The following is a 17,592-nucleotide window of genomic DNA, read 5'->3' as shown; positions in this document are numbered from 1 at the left end:
TGTCCTTGGGTATTTAGTGACATTTCATAACAACATAATCCCTTGGCCTGTTAGAAGTAAATTACCCACCTCCTATATTTTCATCTAATTATGAAGCTTTGAAAGGGGGCATCTTTTCAAAAGGCAGCCTTCCCTTACGACCTGCTGTCCTTATTAAGATGCCTCTTTGGCCTGTATGGCACCTGCTCAGTGTTCACATGGGAAGCTACCAAGCCAAGGGGGATTCATCTAAGGTGAAAACTTAACCAGCTCCCTCCTTGCCTGCAACTTTTCATTGGTTCCCTATTTCCTATACACACACACACACACACACACACACACACACACACACACACACACACACACGAAATCCCCAAATTAACATGCCACTTAAAGCTTCTGCCTACATTTTCATCTTGAAATTCCTACCCCGACCTGAATGCTGTTTTCTTGCTTGTACCATGCAGCTTCACTTCACACCTCTGGTCTTACTCAAACTCCCTGTGCCTGGAATGCAAATCTTTTGTCACCTTCACTTGGCTAACTCCTGCTCATCCTTGAAAATGTAGAGAGAGAGCATTTTCCAAGAAGCCCATTGCTTCCATCTTTATCAAGGCTTTGTCTGGTGTGCTGAACCCTGATTATCTGTATCTCTCGTAAGACCATATGCTCTTCTGGGCTGGGATCACTAAATCATTCTCTTTATTTTTAGAACCCAGTACAGCTTGCTGAACCATGGGGGTGGGAGATGATATGCAGAACCATTGACGCATGTTTCTTTCGTTAATAGAGTAACAATAGTTTTAAAGACTAAATATGTAGAATTCATAACTGCAGGAAGTAGCTGCTTCCTGAGAACGGTGTGACCATTACATGTCATTACTGTGCCTTTCCTTCATCTCTTTTCTCCAGAGACCTAGGCTTGCTGTATATTTCATTAAATGGAGGGATCTGAGTGTTCACCTGAAAACCAGGTTTTTAAAATTCTGTATCATTTTATAGACTTTAATTGGAAAACACCAGTATTAGGGATTTACTGTGGAATACACAATAATAAGGTGTATTCTGAATATGAGAGTGTAGTGAGATCATGGCATCAAGACCTTTCTGTCCTCTCAGAATCTTGTGTTTTGGAAAACTTACTTCTATTTTCCTTAGGAAAGTTGTTTATCTCTTAAACTGTGGGATGCAAAACTGAAATGTCAAAAATATAAAATACCTGCTCATCTTCTTGATCTAATATTTCAATTTCTAAAGACAGTCCTTGTTCCTGAGAGACTTTCTTTATGTCGTTATACATAAATAAGCTATTCCTCCTCAGCTGTATCTGCCAAGCAACACTGTCAGCCCTGTAACTAGGAGAGTAACTTACTGGTAATTGGACTACAGCCGCAGCCTGATTTGTACTACAAAGGTAAAAATCATTATGCTTCTTCATGCCCAGTGACCACTTACTGAAAACAGATTGAGAAAGGTGTGAAGACCTGCTTTTCAGAATGTCAATAAAGTCGTTCCTCCCCACAAGTCTGATTTATCTTTGACTGCATTTTTCTTTATCCTAGTGCTGTTTCCCTGGAGGTGACTCTTAACACAGGTCACATGCCAGTGCACTCAAATAATTCCCCATGAGCTTCCAGTTTGAAGCTAAAAATGTTCACTTTTAGGTAGATTCCATTATCCTTTCCTTTTTATGTGTGTTTTTATCTGGGAATTCTGGGGGCACATTTGCAAGAGGAAGAGCAAAAACGATTAAGAACAGTTGAGGAATTCTGTACAAATAACAATGACTTATTTTCATCATGACTTAGAAGGAGCTCAAGTGTACAACTGAGATTTTTGGCAAATTGTAAATTTTCATGTTTATTTCAAAATAGCTTTGGAAGATACAAGCTAGGGAAGACTTATGGCAAGGCAATGCAAATAAAAAATAACATAGTAAAGGGGTTATGGCATTTTAGACTTGAACTACCCTTTTAGTACATTTGCATATACTAAAGTTCTGGGAAACGATTGAAAAAAATTCTGTTAAGAGTGTCAAGAATAACCGCTCAGGTTGAGTGTAAAAGTATTTTGTGGTCCCATCAGCATCAACCTGCCTTATGCTGCTTTGGTTGTCTCTTCAGCTAGTTCTTATTTTACAGCACATGATATATGAAGTGATTTCACACCATGCCCAAGATACGGGCCACCCACCAGCTACATGGCATGATAACTCTGCAGGCCAAACGGCAGCCTTGATAATTATAAGGCCATGGGTAATAACCCCCCAGGGGTTCACAGATCTTCTGGCAGTGGGTGTAGCTCCGTCTACATTCTATACAACAGATTCCTTCGTGATCCAGTCTAGGGTCGAATGTCATGCTTTCCCCTTCCTGCTGCTGTGAAATAAAAGATAATTATTTGTGACAACTGCATAATGAGAAGGTCATAGCATGCATGTTATTTTTAAATAAGATTCTGAATTTTTCACTGCTACAAGAAAGTGTAATCTGCTGTAAAGGGTTTGATCTTGTTTACCTGCTGTCATTCATAATTCCTTTTGACACCAAGGAATCTACACCTACCTCACCTGTCTCTGACTAGAAAGTTGTTTTATCTTTTAAAACGATATCCTGAAGTTCCTCCCTGCCTTTAATGAACTATGGTTACCACTCAGTAACTCAGCTTGTTTTAAGTAGGAAAGTAAGAAGGAAGCATTATGATAAAAAGTAGCATTTCTGCCACTGCTAATTCTAAGTCAGTGGAATGCTTGTGGCTTCTTGCAGTAATAGCGTCCAGGGCTCTAGAAGCACATTTTGAAACTCATCAATCTAGGCTAAAGACAGATTTCATAAGTATAGTTATATAAACACAAGATTACATTGGTGAAGTAAAAATCTCCATTTTCACTGCTGGTGAGATTACAGAACTGGAAGGAACTCCCATCCCTCCAGCCCTGCCCGGTTTACATATTTGGTTTTCCTTTTTGGGGACTTCTAAGGGTAGAGATTCTGCATTATTTTTGATATGGTATTGAAGTACATTCCCAAGAAGCCCTTACCTTTAAATTCTTGATTCAATTTAAGCTTCTTTCCTAAAGTTAGCTGATTCTGGTGTTTAAACAAAAAGTCTTTAATCTTAATTTGGGATGTCGGGGGTGGGGGGGGGGAAGATATTAAAAATTTCAGCCAGGCACAGTGGCTCATGCCTGCAATCCCAGCACTTTGGGAAGCCGAGGCGGGTGGATCACCTGAGGTCAGGAGTTTGAGACCAGCCTGGCCAACATGGTGAAACCAACCCCATCTCTACTAAAAATGCAAAAAATTAGCCAGGTGTGGTGGTGGACACCTGTAATTCCAGCTACTTGGGAGGCTGAGGCAGGAGAATCTCCTGAACCAGGAGGTAAGATTGTGCCATTGCACTCCCGCCTGGGTAACAGGAGTGAAACTCTGTCTTGAAAAAAAAAAAAAAATTCGAACATACTGGAGAGTAGAGAAAATTACAGATTGAACACTAATAGACTCATCTAGATTGGATGATTGCTAACCTATTGTCAAATTTGCTTTTCCCCTTCCTGCAACAGCAAAAGATAGGGAAATAATTTATATGTCCATCAATGCAAAACCAGTATTTACTTAAAGTAAATTCTGAAGTGAATTCAAAGAGAATTGGAGGAATTGTGACATTTCATCCATAAATACATTAGAATGTGCCCCCCAAAATGAGGATATTTTCCTAAATTTACAACCAGATTGCCATTATCACAAAATTAACAACATGATCTGATACAACCTATATTCAAGTTATGTCATCAAAATATTATCTTACTCTTAAAGCATTCATTTTTTTTTTTTTTTTTTTTTTTTTTTTGAGACGGAGCGTTGCTCTGTCGCCCAGGTTGGAGTGCAGTGACGCAATCTCGGCTCACTGCAAGCTCTGCCTCCTGGGTTCACGCCATTCTCCTGCCTCAGCCTCTCCGAGTAGCTGGGACTACAGGCGCCCGCCACCACGCCCGGCTAATTTTTTTTGTTGTATTTTTAGTAGAGACGGGGTTTCACCGTGGTCTCGATCTCCTGACCTCATGATCCGCCCGCCTCGGCCTCCCAAAGTGCTGGGATTACAAGCGTGAGCCACCGCGCCCGGCCAAGCATTCATTTTTTAATTCATCAGACTCACTCCATTCTTTACCTTATTTCTTGAATAGGTTAATCTGGGACAGCAAAAAGACAACCACCTCATTTATTAATTATGGGGCAGGGAGAGTTAAAAGGCCTGTCAGTTGAGGCACTTCCTTATCTGAGGGCCTGACAAAGTTTTAGGATTGAAAGGTTGGGAGGAAATCTCATGTTGTTACCCTAAGATACATTTTTTTAAAGGAATAACTGAATGAGATCATGGAGATAAATGCTTTAACCATTTCTGCTTAAAGTCCAACATATAATAAAGGAAAAAATTGATATAATTGGAGTTTTTCAAGGGATACAGGTCACTCAAGACTGGATCCAAGGCAAAGTCATATCCTGCCCGTCTATAAAGGGGCTGATGCCCTCACCCCTTGAGCCAGATTCAGCCAGCCCAGCTCTCTAGGGAATAAACAATATTAAATTTTATTTGTCTATTCAGATTCTTTTTATTCTTCTTCAAGCTAAGGTAGTAAAGTATTGTGGCGTCCTGAATTTTCTGATAAGCCTTTGGTTATTTAGAAAATACTTTTTGCTCCAAGCTTTTCTAAAATATTTTTAAAATGATAAACTAGGAAATATATTTGCAACACCTGAAATAATGTCGGACTGAATAGGCTACATAGAAAAACGTGCAAATGACTTAGTATATGAAAAGATGCTCACCCTTACACATAATTAAAGACAAGCAAGATAAACAACCAGAAGATACAATTTACACCCAAGAGATTGGTGAAAGTTTTTCTTAAGTTTGATAAGAAGTGGGTCCTTTCATTACTGTTGGCAGAGATATAGCTGATGTAATTCCTTGAAAGGCAATTTGGTATCCTCCATTAAAATGTGAATCTACTTCGATGCAGCAGACTCATGCTTCAGTATTTATGCTAAAGATAGACTTCCATGTGTGTACAAAGGCACAATACTAATAGCTAATATTGAGAAAGTTACTCTTCACCTATGTGTCCCAAGCCCTGTGCTAAAAGAGTTCCACCTGCATTACCTTTATTTACTCCTCATAATCCTGTAGGTCATGTACGAGATTGTATCCTGTAACAGTATTTGCAAACAGCAAAAGACAGGGAAATAATTTATAGCCATGAAAGCATAACTAAATTTCTGTACATTTATGTATACAATGAGTTACTATTAAATGAATAGTAATTAAATGAATGAGATACTATGTAGGAAAACAATCTCCAAAATATTGTAACTGGAAAGAAAGCAAGGTATAAAAGTTTTGTGTTAAAAGTGTGTGTGTGTATGTGTGTGTCTGTGTGTGTGTACTTATGCAAAGAAACTGGACAAATAGTCATTGTTAATAGGTTGCTTTGGGGAGGGTGTCTGGAGTGGAAGGGAAACACTTCATAGTATATCCTTTTGTACTGTTTTTAAAAATTTCTGCATGTATTTTTAATTTAATTTAGTTTTTAGTTGAAGTCTCGCTCTGTCACCCACGCTGGAGTGCAATGGCGCGATCTTGGCTCACTGCAACCTCAGTCTCCTGGGTTCAAGCGATTCTACTACTTCAGCCTCCTGAGTAGCTGGGACTACAGGTGCACGTCACTGTGCCGGCTAATTTTTTGTATTTTTAATAGAGACGGGGTTTCACCATGTTGGCCAGGCTGGTCTTGAACTCCTGACCTCAGGTGATCCGCCCACCTCAGCCTCCCAAAGTGCTGGGATTACAAGTGTGAGCAACCGCGCCCGGCCTGTATTTTTTATTTTAAAAACTAGCTACAAATAAATACCTATTCTACTTTTTCACTCCCTGAAAAGTATAATGGTAAATATTTTGTGGAAGATTTGTTTTTAGCACTTCGTGTCATCCTCACAAACATCACTTTTCAGTGTTTCAGCCTAAAGCGTTTTACATCTAAGTGTGGGTCTATCCACTAACTGGACTGAGAGCCCCTGAGGGCAGAAGGTTCTCCTGACTGTGCACAGAGCCTGGGAAAGAGCAGGTGCCTAAATGACTGTTGAATAAAGTGGATATAAAGGGGGAAAGAGAATACTTCCATTCCATATGTTGCCTCCAGGGAGCACCCTAGGAAACATTTTCAAATAATCAAATTCCTCCTATGAATTTGTTTTCATGAATTTGCCTGTGACTCAAAAAAAGGAGAGCACAGAAAACAACCGAATAAGGGTTACCAGCCAATCAGGATTTTACACTACAGAGGTAATACTTAAGTGTTCTTCCCTTAATTATAAACCTTGCAAAAGGCTGGGCACGGTGGCTCACACCTGTAATCCTAACAACATCTTGGGAGGCCAAGGCAGGTGGATCACCTGAGGTTAGGAGTTCAAGAACAGCCTGCCCAAAGTGGTGAAACCCTGTCTCTACTAAAAAAAAAATACAAAAAATTAGCTGGGCATGGTGGTGGGCACCTGTAATCCCAGCTACTTGGGAGGCTGAGGCAGGAGAATTGCTTGAACCTGGGAGGCAATTCCCAGGCAGTGAAACAACAACAAAGAAACAACTTTGCAACAAATGAAAATGTATTTTTAAAATAATTGAATAAAAGTCTAAGTTGAATACTTACATGTGCATTTGAAACCTCAAGTACAAAGACCATTTCGGCACTATTTTTTTTTGAGACAGAGTCTCGCCTGTCACCCAGGCTGAAGTGCAGTGTGGCCCAATCTCGGCTCACTGCAACCTCCACCTCCTGTGTTCAAGCAATTCTCCTGCCTCAGCCTCCCAAGTAGCTGGGATTACAGGTGTGTGCCACCATGCCTGGCTAATTCTTTGTATCTTTAGTAGAGACAGGGTTTCACCATGTTGGCCAGGCTGGCCTTGAACTCCTGACCTCGTGATCTGCCCACCCCTGCCTCCCAAAGTGCTAGGATTACAGGCGTAAGCCACCACACCCGGCCTTGGCACTATGTTTAATGCATTTGTCTAATTATGTCAAAAAGCACCGAAACGCACATGATAAGGATTATCGGGATTGAAGGCTTGTGAGTCCTCTTGAACACTGGGTCTGGTTTCATTATTCAGTCTTCCAGCTCCTGGGTTGCTCCGTGGTCCACTGCGTGGTCTTTTTGTGGTAGTTGGAACAATTTTTCTTACCACTTCTCTTCTTTCTCTCTGGATTTCTGCAAAAATTTTTGTAAATTAATCCCTTTATTTCAATAAAGAAATTAGATCTGTGTTTATCAGGGTGAAAAACATAAGAAAAGGATATCAAAATTTGTGCATAACCAGGTGGTTTAAAATTTTTGTACTGATGTTTGTAATAATAAAGCATGTTTTAGAGTCTTGGGCTAATAGTTAAACATACAGATAATCTGAATTTGGTTTTGCAATACTAATTGAGAACGACATTGTAAGATGGCCTGGCAAACCTCAACACCACCTCCTCCCTTTCTTTTGGTCTGCCTTCATTACTGGGGCTGAGAAAATAAAACACCACTCATTTCCCCAGCTTCCTTTGCAGTTAGAAGTGGCCAGGTGAGACATATCTGACCAGGGAGACATCAGCAGAATATGCTAGTGCAGTTTCTGGGAAAGCTTTTGCTTTCTTGGTAAAAGGGGACAGATAGGCTTCCCTGTCTTGTTTTTCCTTTCTTGAACACAGATGTGATAGCTGGAGTTATGAGAGTCAACTTGTGACTATGAAGTGATAGGCACCATAAGCCAGCATGCTACAGGTAGTAAAATGGTAACTGGAAAGAGACTTGATGGTATCATTGAGTAGCTGATAGTGTCAAAAACCTCCTCTCTCTAGACTTCTGGCTATATGAAAAAAATAAACCTGTGTTTGTTGAAACCACTGTTGATCAAATATTCTGTTAATTGTAGCCCTAAGTATTTCTAATGGATTGACTATATCAGTATAAAGCTTTACAGTTTGCAAGGGAAATATCTTGGTTTATTCTTTTTAAAAATCCTATGGGATAGAAAAAGCAAATGCTTTTATACATGAGGGCATCAAGCCTCAGAAAAGCCAAGTGACTTGGCCAAGATCACAGAATGGGTGGCATTGCTAGGTGCCCAGTGCGAACTCCCTGGCTCTAGTTTACCACATAGCCTCATGGGTCCTGCAGCAGGGCTGATGGCTGCCAATTAACAAAAATACAGGCCAGGAGCGGTAGCTCATGCCTGTAATCCCAGCACTTTGGGAGGCCGACGCGGGCAGATCACCTGAGGTCAGGAGTTCGAGACCAGCCTGGTCAACATGGTGAAACTCCATCTCTACTAAAAATACAATAATTAGCCGGGCGCGGTGGCAGGCACCTGTAATCCCAGCTACTTGGGAGGCTGAGACAGGAGAATCGCTTGAACCCAGGAGGCAGAGGCTGCAGTGAGCCGAGATTGCGCCATTGCACTCAAGCCCAGGGGACAAGAGGGAAACTCCATCTCAAAAAAAAGTAGAAAGTACCACACAGCTTGGATTTTGGTGTCTCTCTGAGCCCCAGTTTCGTTATGTGTAAAATGGGGATAATAATAATATCTTATTCATAGGGTAGTGACAGGGTTAATGAGAATCTGTCTAAAGGTTTAAGCAATGTGTTACGTATAATAAGCACTGAACTATTAGGTGATGAGGATTATATCATGCTTTGTTATTTAGGAGAACTAAGATGTGCTTTAAAGCCATTGGTAGCTTCCACAGATAGCATGGTTGGAGAGGCACCAGTGAGACCTGGATTTGATCACAATTCTACTTCTTTTAACTCATTAAATGACCTTAGGCAAATTACTTATCTCTGTGAACCTTAGTTTCTTCATCTATAAAAGGGGAACGAGTAGTTACCCCAACAGTTGTTGGCAAAGATTAAATGAGGACAAAGCGTAATGCTCTAGTACCATGCCTGACACACAGAGGTCAGCAAGTGTCAGCTCTCCCCGTTCCCTTCTGACCTGTGTCCAGCTGTCATTCCCAGTGTCTCTGATAATACAGCTGCGTGACCCTGATGACCTGCTGGCTTCAAGATCCAAGGGCATGGGCCGCTGGACCCTGGAGTGTGCTGCTTTTATTAGAATTAGGTGGTAGGAAGCCTGCCATCATCAGAGGGGGACTTAGTTTCTTGATTGTTTTGCAAAATATAACTGTACTTATGAGAGATGGGGGGAATCCATTTTTCATATCTATGATATTCCATTTTATGGATATAATCAACATTTACCTTTTCTAATCTGGGGACATTGAGGTGTTTTCCACTTTTCTTGTGTACATAATATGTGTAATTCTTGTTTGGATGTTGTGGTGATTGAATACTTAAATGTGGTCACGATATTGGGCTGGGAGAGACCAAGCCACATCTTGGATATGTAGGGAAGAAGCTCTTTCCCCAAGTGAGAAATTACTCATCATATCAATTGTCTTAGCATTGCCAATAATGCTGTGTTCCGATCGCCAGTGCCCACCCCATGGCCCTGCACTGGCATTTTCCATAGCACCTTGTATCATATTATACAATTTTCTTATTTTAATTTAGTGTTTATTTACTGTCTCCCCTTGCTACAATGCAAAACTCCCTGAGGGCATGGGTTCTTGTCTGTTCTATTCACGGATGCACCTCACGGATGTACCTACAACAAGTATATGGCACATACTAGGCCCTCATGAATGTCTGTCAAATGAGTGAATGAACTCTCTGGGTAAGAGGCTTGTCCTCAATGTGATTAGGGAGAGCTCTAACTGGTAGCACACTGCAGACTCTTGTCCTCAACTGGAAAAGGTGGGAGTTCCTGGGGGATGGAAAGTAAGAAGGCCCACCCAGGTGGCGGCAGGTGTGGAACAGAAAGCCAGAACTTGGCAAGCCATCATAGAACTGTGAGTTGTGACCACCCACAGGAGCAAGAGCAGGAATGGCAACAGCACAGCCCATTTGGCAGCCCCTCTCCTGCCCCCTTCAGCCAGCCAGCTCCTGCTGACTGAGTTTAGAATTCCTTCTTACTGAGCCTGCATGTGGTGTCGAGCTCTTTCTCAGCCCACTGTGCCGGGCAGCTACTGCCAGTGGCTTGTCACTGAATCCTATTTGCCTCACCCAGGCTGGAGAGGAGCCATCTTCTCCAGCTTTGGGACAGAATGAGACTTGTGAACCATAAGAATAAGTTAGTCATGGCAGACTCAGAAACCTGTACTTCCTAAGCCTGGTGGGTATTTTTAAAAATTATAAAATATACATAACGAAATTTACCATGTTAACCATTTTTAAGTGTACAGTTCAGTGGCATGAAGTACATTCACATTGCTGTGCAATCATCACCACCATCTAGAACATGTTTCATCTTGCAAAAAATGTAACTGTACCTATTAAACACTAACTGCCCTGTCTTTTCCCTGTGTGCCCACCAAGCCTAGTGGTTTTAAAGGCCTATATTTTCTTTATTTCCATGCTGCTGTCTGCTAGTCTTCCATAAAATCTTTCAGACAACATTAGTCTATCTCAGCTGTGCTAGGAGAAAGGCCCTTTTTTCCCACACTTGAACCAGAGCTACAAAATAGGCCTTTGGGAGGCCAGTGTGGTGACTGCAGTAGAAATAGTGAGACAACTCAGGGGACAGAAGAAACTCAGGAGGGAGAGTGAGGCCCACCGGGCTCACCTGCCCTTCATCACCCAGAAATAGCTCAAAGCTGGGCTCCAGCCTAGCTGTGAACCCCAGGGAGTCTGCACTTATTTTCACTGGACTTGGAAGCTAATATTCAAGCTCTGAACTTGAGAGGAATCTCAGCCAATACCCACAGCAGCTTTTGGCTGTCCCATAATTCTAGGTTTGAACACAATAAAGACTCGGCGGTATGACAGTTTCTTAGTCCCTTGATTCTATGCCTTAGAAATAAAAAAAAATGTAAAATTGGAAGGTGCAAACAACTGAGATTAAGGGGCAGAGTGGAAAGAAGTGGGAGTGTCATAAACAAAAGCTGCAGGTAATGCCGTGGCGTTGTCTTCCCGATCTGCCTTCTGTTAACCCTACTGCTCCTTCCCTTCCCTACAACAGTCACGGGCTGTCATTTTCCTCCTCTTTCATCTCTCATGCTAATTACTGAGACACTGCGACATGCATCCTGATTTATCCTTCTTGTTACATGCTCAGGCCTGTGGAGGGGCTTGGAGGAACCTCACATGCATGAACAGGGAAAGTTGTAAACAGCATTAAGATAATTTAAAATGTTACCTTTTGGATAGGTTGGTTTAAGCCAGAAAATAGGAAGGTCGCCGCAGAGTTCTAACACCTTAGAACTCAAGAAGCTGTTGTCCTTCACAGGCTGATCTACAGCCACCCAGATAAGAGAATTTTCTTCATATTTGACTGGCATGATCTTGCCTTCCTGAAAGTAAAAACGATTGCATTTGAGCAAAGAGGACAGTGAAACATGCTGCATATTAAGAGTCACGTGTTGCTAAAAGGTTATTTTGCCTTATAAAAAATTAATGAGAATTCCGAGCATGCGTGTGTACATGCGTGCCCTTTAAGGTTCTAATCTCTTCTCTTTGTAGCTCTTTTCACAATATTCAGTACGCCTCCTCCTGTTGCCCTGCCTCTGGATAGCTGTACCATGTGAATATAAGTGCCCTGAGTTGAAGTGAAAATTACTTGATACCAACTTTGAGATTTAGGTTAATCTATGTTTTTGATCAAAGATGTTTTTGAGGAAAAGCAATTGAACGAAACCTGGAATCCTACAAAGGATAGAGGAACCCTTCATTTGAAGTGAAAATCTTGTGGGGTTTTGTTCTGCAGCTTCTGAACAACAATGGAAAAAGCAAGTGATTGGTTCTTTAATGTCTTCAGTTCAAAGTATTATTTAACATAAACCATTTCTCCATTTCCCAGCTGTAACAACACATATTTCAGATGTTCCTCGCATCAAGCACACCACTGAGATTTCAAAGTTAAACCCTGGATTTTCTTCCACAGTGAGATGCTGAGAATGGTTTGATAACCCAGGAGACAAATTTATCCTGCCAGGTTGTTCCTTTCATGTATTTATTAGTTTGCAATAGCTTGGAGAAATTAAAATGTTTTCTCCTAATTTTTAGCTAAAAGCAGTACTTCATTTATGCTTTCTCCCTCAGGCTTATGGCTGCATTAAAACAACTTAAAGTTATTGGAGGAAGCTTACAGTCAGGTAATCCAGTTATTTACCTTAAATTAAATGGCTCCATCCAGGAAATGAATGCTCTTTGAGTACTGTAGTTTTTTAAAGTTATACAAAACTGATGAAAAATTTATGAAAGCAAGTGGTACATAAATCTACCCCATCTTAGTCTAAAGTGTGTGGGGAAGAGTGGGGTGATTGGGATAATGCATATAGATGCATCCTCCACGCTAAGAATGTTAAATAAATCTTGAGGCATGTACTTTTGGTTGCCTACCCGATCTCCTTCTTCCCCCACCTGCCTTGTAACATGGTCTTTCTTTTACTGGAAGCAGCAATGAGCCCAGCCCCAGGAGAGACACTTCCTTTCTCTAGCTCTCCTGCAGTCCAGGGTGCCCGGGTGACCAGTGCTAGCCAGCGAGATATAGGCCGAAGTATGCTGAGGGCCTGGGAGGCCTTCTGCTTTTCCTGATTAAAGAGAAGTCGTGGTTGGCATCACTCAACCTCTTTCTTCTTGACATTTTTACTTGAATGCCAGCTAAGGAAGTCAGGAAGAGGTTGAGCAGTGGCAACCATGATTGGAGCTGGAAGGCAAGATTTTAAAAAATCACAGAAACGCTGGCCACCGAGCCAATGCTTGCAGCCACCTGCCTCCACATTGCTTACTGTGGAGAAAAACAGATCCCGATTTGTGTAAGTTACTCTAAGGGTAGTTTTCCGCTACTGACAGCCAAACATATTCCTAACTCACACAAATATATTGTCTGAATTTGTTTTCGTCCACTAGAGGATCCATCATGCATGACATGAACAACTAAAACACAGGACAAATAATCTACCTCTATGGCCTAAGAATCAGATGCAGACAAAGATTTAAATATAAAAGCATTCACCATCATGGCGAATTTATTTACCACAGTAAATAATGGTATTTAAAAATAGTTATTTTTAATTGTTATTATTTGAAGTAATGAAAAATGGAAGATACCTGAAGTATTTAGGAATAAAAGACTTTTAAAATTATAATCATATGATAAAGCATATGTCCATTATAATTTACATTTTAGAAGAACTAAAGTTATGACAATAATAAGCATGTACAACAGTATAATTTCCCTTATAGAAAGACCATCACACACACACACACACACACACACGCAGAGAAAATTCACCAAAACATTAGCATTAGCTTTTTGTGGATTATGCAATTGTAGGTAATTTTATTATCTATACTTTTTTTCCCTAAGATGTCCCAGTATTGAACCATTTGTACATCCCTGAAATAAACCTTACCTTGTCATGACATGTTACTTATTCAACATATTGCTATATTCCTTTTACTAATATTTTAGTCAAGATTCTTACACCTATTTTCTTTTTTTATTTTTAATTTTTGTGGATCTATAGTAGGTATATACTTATGGGTTACTTAAGATATTTTGATACCAGCATGCGATGCATAATTACCACATCAGGGTAATTACTGCAAGCATTTATTCTTTGTTTCAAACAATCCAGTTATACTCTTAGTTTTTTTTTAAATGTATAATTATTTTTTACTACAGTTTCCCTGCTGTGCTAGCAAATACTAGGTCTTATTTAGTTTTTCTATTTTTTGTTCTTTATAACTATTTTTTGTACCCATTACCATCCTCTCTTCCCCCAACCGTTCCAGCCTCTGGTAATCATCCTTCTACTCTCTATCTCCTTGAGTTCAACTGTTTTAATTTTTTTGAATTATATTAATTTATAATTAATATAATTATAAATTATATATTATAAATTAATTATTATAATTATATTATAATTAATTATAATTAATTATTAATTAAAATTATAATTAATTTTTTGACTGTGCAGGTTTGTTACGTAGGTATACACATACCATGGTGGTTTGCTGCACGCATCAACTCGTCATCTACATTAGATATTTCTCCTAATGCTATTCTTCCCCTAGCACCCCCACTCCCTGACAGGCCCCGGTGTGTGATGTTACCCTCCCTGTGTCCATGTTTTCTCATTGCTCAGCTCCTACTTATGAGTGAGAACATGCGGTGTCTGTTTTTCTGTTCCTGTGTTACTTTGCTGAGAATGATGGTTTCCAGCTTCATCCGTGTCCCTGCAAAGGACATGAACTCATCGTTTTTATGGCTGCATAGTATTCCATGGTGTACATGTGCCACATTTTCTTTATCCAGTCTACCATTGATGGGCATTTGGGTTGGTTCCAAGTCTTTTCTATTGTGAATAGTGTTGCAATAAGCATACATATGCACGTGTCTTTATAGTAGAATGATTTATAATCCTTTGGGTATATACCCAGTAATGGGATTGCTGAGTCAAATGATATTTCTGGTTCTAGATCCTTGAGGAATCACTACACTGTCTTCCACAATGGTTAAACTAATTTACAGTCCCACCAACAGTGTAAAAACATTCCTATTCCTCCACATCTTCTCCAGCATCTGTTGTTTCCTGACTTTTTAATGATTGCCATTCTAACTGGTATGAGATGGTATCTCATTGTGGTTTTGATTTGCATTTCTGTAATGACCAGTGATGATGAACTTTTTTTCATATGTTTGTTGGCTGCATAAATGTCTTCTTTTGAGAAGTGTCTGTTCATATCCTTCACCCACTTTTTGATGGGGTTGTTTGTTTCTTTCTTGTGAATTTGTTTAAATTCCTTGTAGATTCTGGATATTAGCCCTTTGTCAGATGGATAGATTGCAAAAATTTGTTCTCCCATTCTGTAGGTTGCCTCTTCACTCTGATGATAGTTTCTTTTGCTGTGCAGAAGCTCTTTAATTTAATTAGATCTCATTTGTCAATTTTGGCTTTTATTGCCATTGCTTTTGGTATTTTAGTCATGAAGTCTTTGCCCATGCCTATGTCCTGAATGGTATTGCCTAGGTTTTCTTCTAGGGTTTTTATGATTTTAGGTCTTACATTTAAGTCTTTAATCCAGCTTGAGTTAATTTTTGTATAAGGTGTAAGGAAGGGGTCCAGTTTCAGTTTTCTGCATATGGCTAGCCAGTTTTCCCAAGACCATTTACTAAATAGGGAATCCTTTCCCCATTGCTTGTTTTTGTCAAGTTTGTCAAAGATCTGATGGTTGTAGATGTGTGGCATTATTTCTGAGGGCTCTGTTCTGTTCCATTGATCCATATATCTGTTTTGGTACCAGTACCATGCTGTTTTGGTTACTATAGCCTTGTAGTATAGTTTGAAGTCAGGTAGCGTGATGCCTCCAGCTTTGTTCTTTTTGCTTAGGATTGTCTTGGCTATACGGGCTCTTTTTTGGTTCCATATGAAATTTAAAGTAGTTTTTTCTAATTCTGTGAAGAAAGTCAATGGTAGCTTGATGGGGATAGCATTGAATCTATAAATTACTTTGGGCAATATGGCCATTTTCACGACATTGATTCTTCACATCCATGAGCATGGAATGTTTTTCCATGTGTTTGTGTGCTCTCTTTTTTCATTGAGCAGTAGTTTGTAGTTCTCCTGGAAGAGGTCCTTCACATCCCTTGTAAGTTGTATTCCTAGGTATTTTATTCTCTTTTAGCAATTGTGAATGAGAGTTCCCTCATGATTTGGCTCTCTATCTATTATTGGTGTATAGGAATGCTTGTGATTTTTGCACACTGATTTTTTATCCTGAGACTTTGATGAAGTTGCTTGTCAGCTTAAAGAGATTTTATGCTGAGGCGATGGAGTTTTCTAAATGTACAATCATGTAATCTGCAAAACGAGACAATTTGACTTCCTCTCCTCCTATTAGAATACCCTTTATTTCTTTCTCTTGCCTGATTGCCTTGGCCAGAACTTCCAACACTATGTTGAATAGGAGTGGTGAGAGAGGGCATCCTTGTCTTGTGCTGGTTTTCAAAGGGAATGCTTCCAGTTTTTGCCCATTCAGTATGATATTGGCTGTGGGTTTGTCATAAATAGCTCTTATTATTTTGAGATATGTTCCATCAATACCTAGTTTATTGAAAGTTTTTAGCATGAAGTGGTGTCAAATTTTATTGAAGGCCTTTTCTGTATCTATTGAGATAATCGTGGTTTTTGTCATTGGTTCTGTTTAGGTAATGGATTATGTTGATTGATTTGTGTATGTTGTACCAGCCTTGTATCCCAGGGATGAAGCCGACTTGATCATTGTGGATAAGTTTTTGATATGCTGCTGCATTCAGTTTGCCAGTATTTTATTGAGGAGTTTTGCATCGATGTTCATCAGGGACATTGGCCTGAAATTTTCTTTTTTTGCTGTGTCTCTGCCAGGTTTTAGTATCAGGATGATGCTGGTCTCATAAAATGAGTTAGAGAGGAGTCCCTCTTTTTGTATTGTTTGGAATAGTTTCAGAAAGAATGGTACCAGCTCCTTTTTGTACCTCTGGTAGAATCTGGCTGTGAATCTGTCTGGTCCTGGGCTTTTTTTGGTTGGTAGGCTATTAATTACTGCCTCAATTTCAGACCTTCTTATTGGTCTATTCAGGGATTTGACTTCTTCCTGGTTTAGTCTTGGGAGGGTGTATGTGTCCAGGAATTTACCAATTTCTTCTAAATTTTCTAGTTTATTTGTGTAGAGGTGTTTATAGTATTATCTGATGGTAGTTTGTATTTCTGTGGGATCAGTGGTGATATCCCCCTTATCATTTTTTATTGTGTCATTTGATTCTTCTCTCTTTTCTTCTTTATTAGTCTGGCTAGTGGTCTATCTATTTGTTAATCTTTTTTAAAAAACCAGCTCCTGCATTCAATGATTTTTGGAAGGGTTTTTCATATCTGTATCTCCTTCAGTTCTGCTCTGATCTTAGTTATTTCTTGTCTTCTGCTAGCTTTTGAATTTGTTTGCTCTTGCTTCTCTAGTTGTTTTAATTGTGATGTTAGGGTGTCAATTTTAGATCTTTCTTGCTTTCTCCTATGGGCATTTTAGTACTATAAATTTCCCTCTAAACACTGCTTTAGCTGTGTCCCAGAGATTCTGGTACATTGTGTTTTTGTTCTCGTTGATTTCAAAGAACATCTTTATTTCTGCCTTCATCTCGTTATTTACTCAGTAGTCATTCAGAAGCAGGTTGTTCAGTTTCCATGTAGTTGTGCAGTTTTGAGTGAGTTTCTTAATACTGAGTTCTAATTTGATTGTACTGTGGTCTGAGAGACTGTTATGATTTCCATTCTTTTGCATTTGCTGAGGAGTGTTTTTCTTCCAATTTTAGAATAATTGTGATGTGGTGCTGAGAAGAATGTATATTCTGTTGATTTGGGATGGAGGGTTCTGTATATGTCTATTAGGTCTGCTTGGTCCAGAGCTGAGTTCAAGTCCTGAATATCCTTGTTAATTTTCTGTCTCATTGATCTAATATTGAAAGCGGGGTGTTAAAGTCTCTCAC

General features: G+C 39.8%; 1 protein-coding gene across 3 annotated transcripts in view; it reads right to left on the bottom strand.

Moving 5' to 3' along the window:
- Positions 1-1,812: 1,812 nt before the first annotated feature.
- Positions 1,813-17,592, bottom strand: part of CNMD (chondromodulin) — a 36,870-nt gene continuing 21,090 nt past the window's right edge. For 2 of the 3 annotated variants that reach the window (XM_055245258.2, XM_063618805.1), the window contains 3 exons: positions 11,269-11,422; positions 7,072-7,238; positions 1,813-2,357 (listed from right to left, as the gene is read on the bottom strand). In XM_055245258.2, the coding sequence (XP_055101233.1) occupies positions 2,142-2,357; positions 7,072-7,238; positions 11,269-11,422 (537 nt within the window). In that variant the 3' untranslated portion in view covers positions 1,813-2,141. The remainder of the gene's footprint in view (positions 2,358-7,071; positions 7,239-11,268; positions 11,423-17,592) is intronic. The other variant, XM_055245259.2, reaches the window with a different exon arrangement.

Source organism: Symphalangus syndactylus, chromosome 15, assembly GCF_028878055.3.
Source record: "Symphalangus syndactylus isolate Jambi chromosome 15, NHGRI_mSymSyn1-v2.1_pri, whole genome shotgun sequence".
In the NCBI taxonomy this organism is placed as follows: Eukaryota; Metazoa; Chordata; class Mammalia; order Primates; family Hylobatidae; genus Symphalangus; species Symphalangus syndactylus.
The sequence above is the reverse complement of the archived record's forward strand: the minus strand, read 5'-3'. Positions and strand labels throughout refer to the sequence as shown.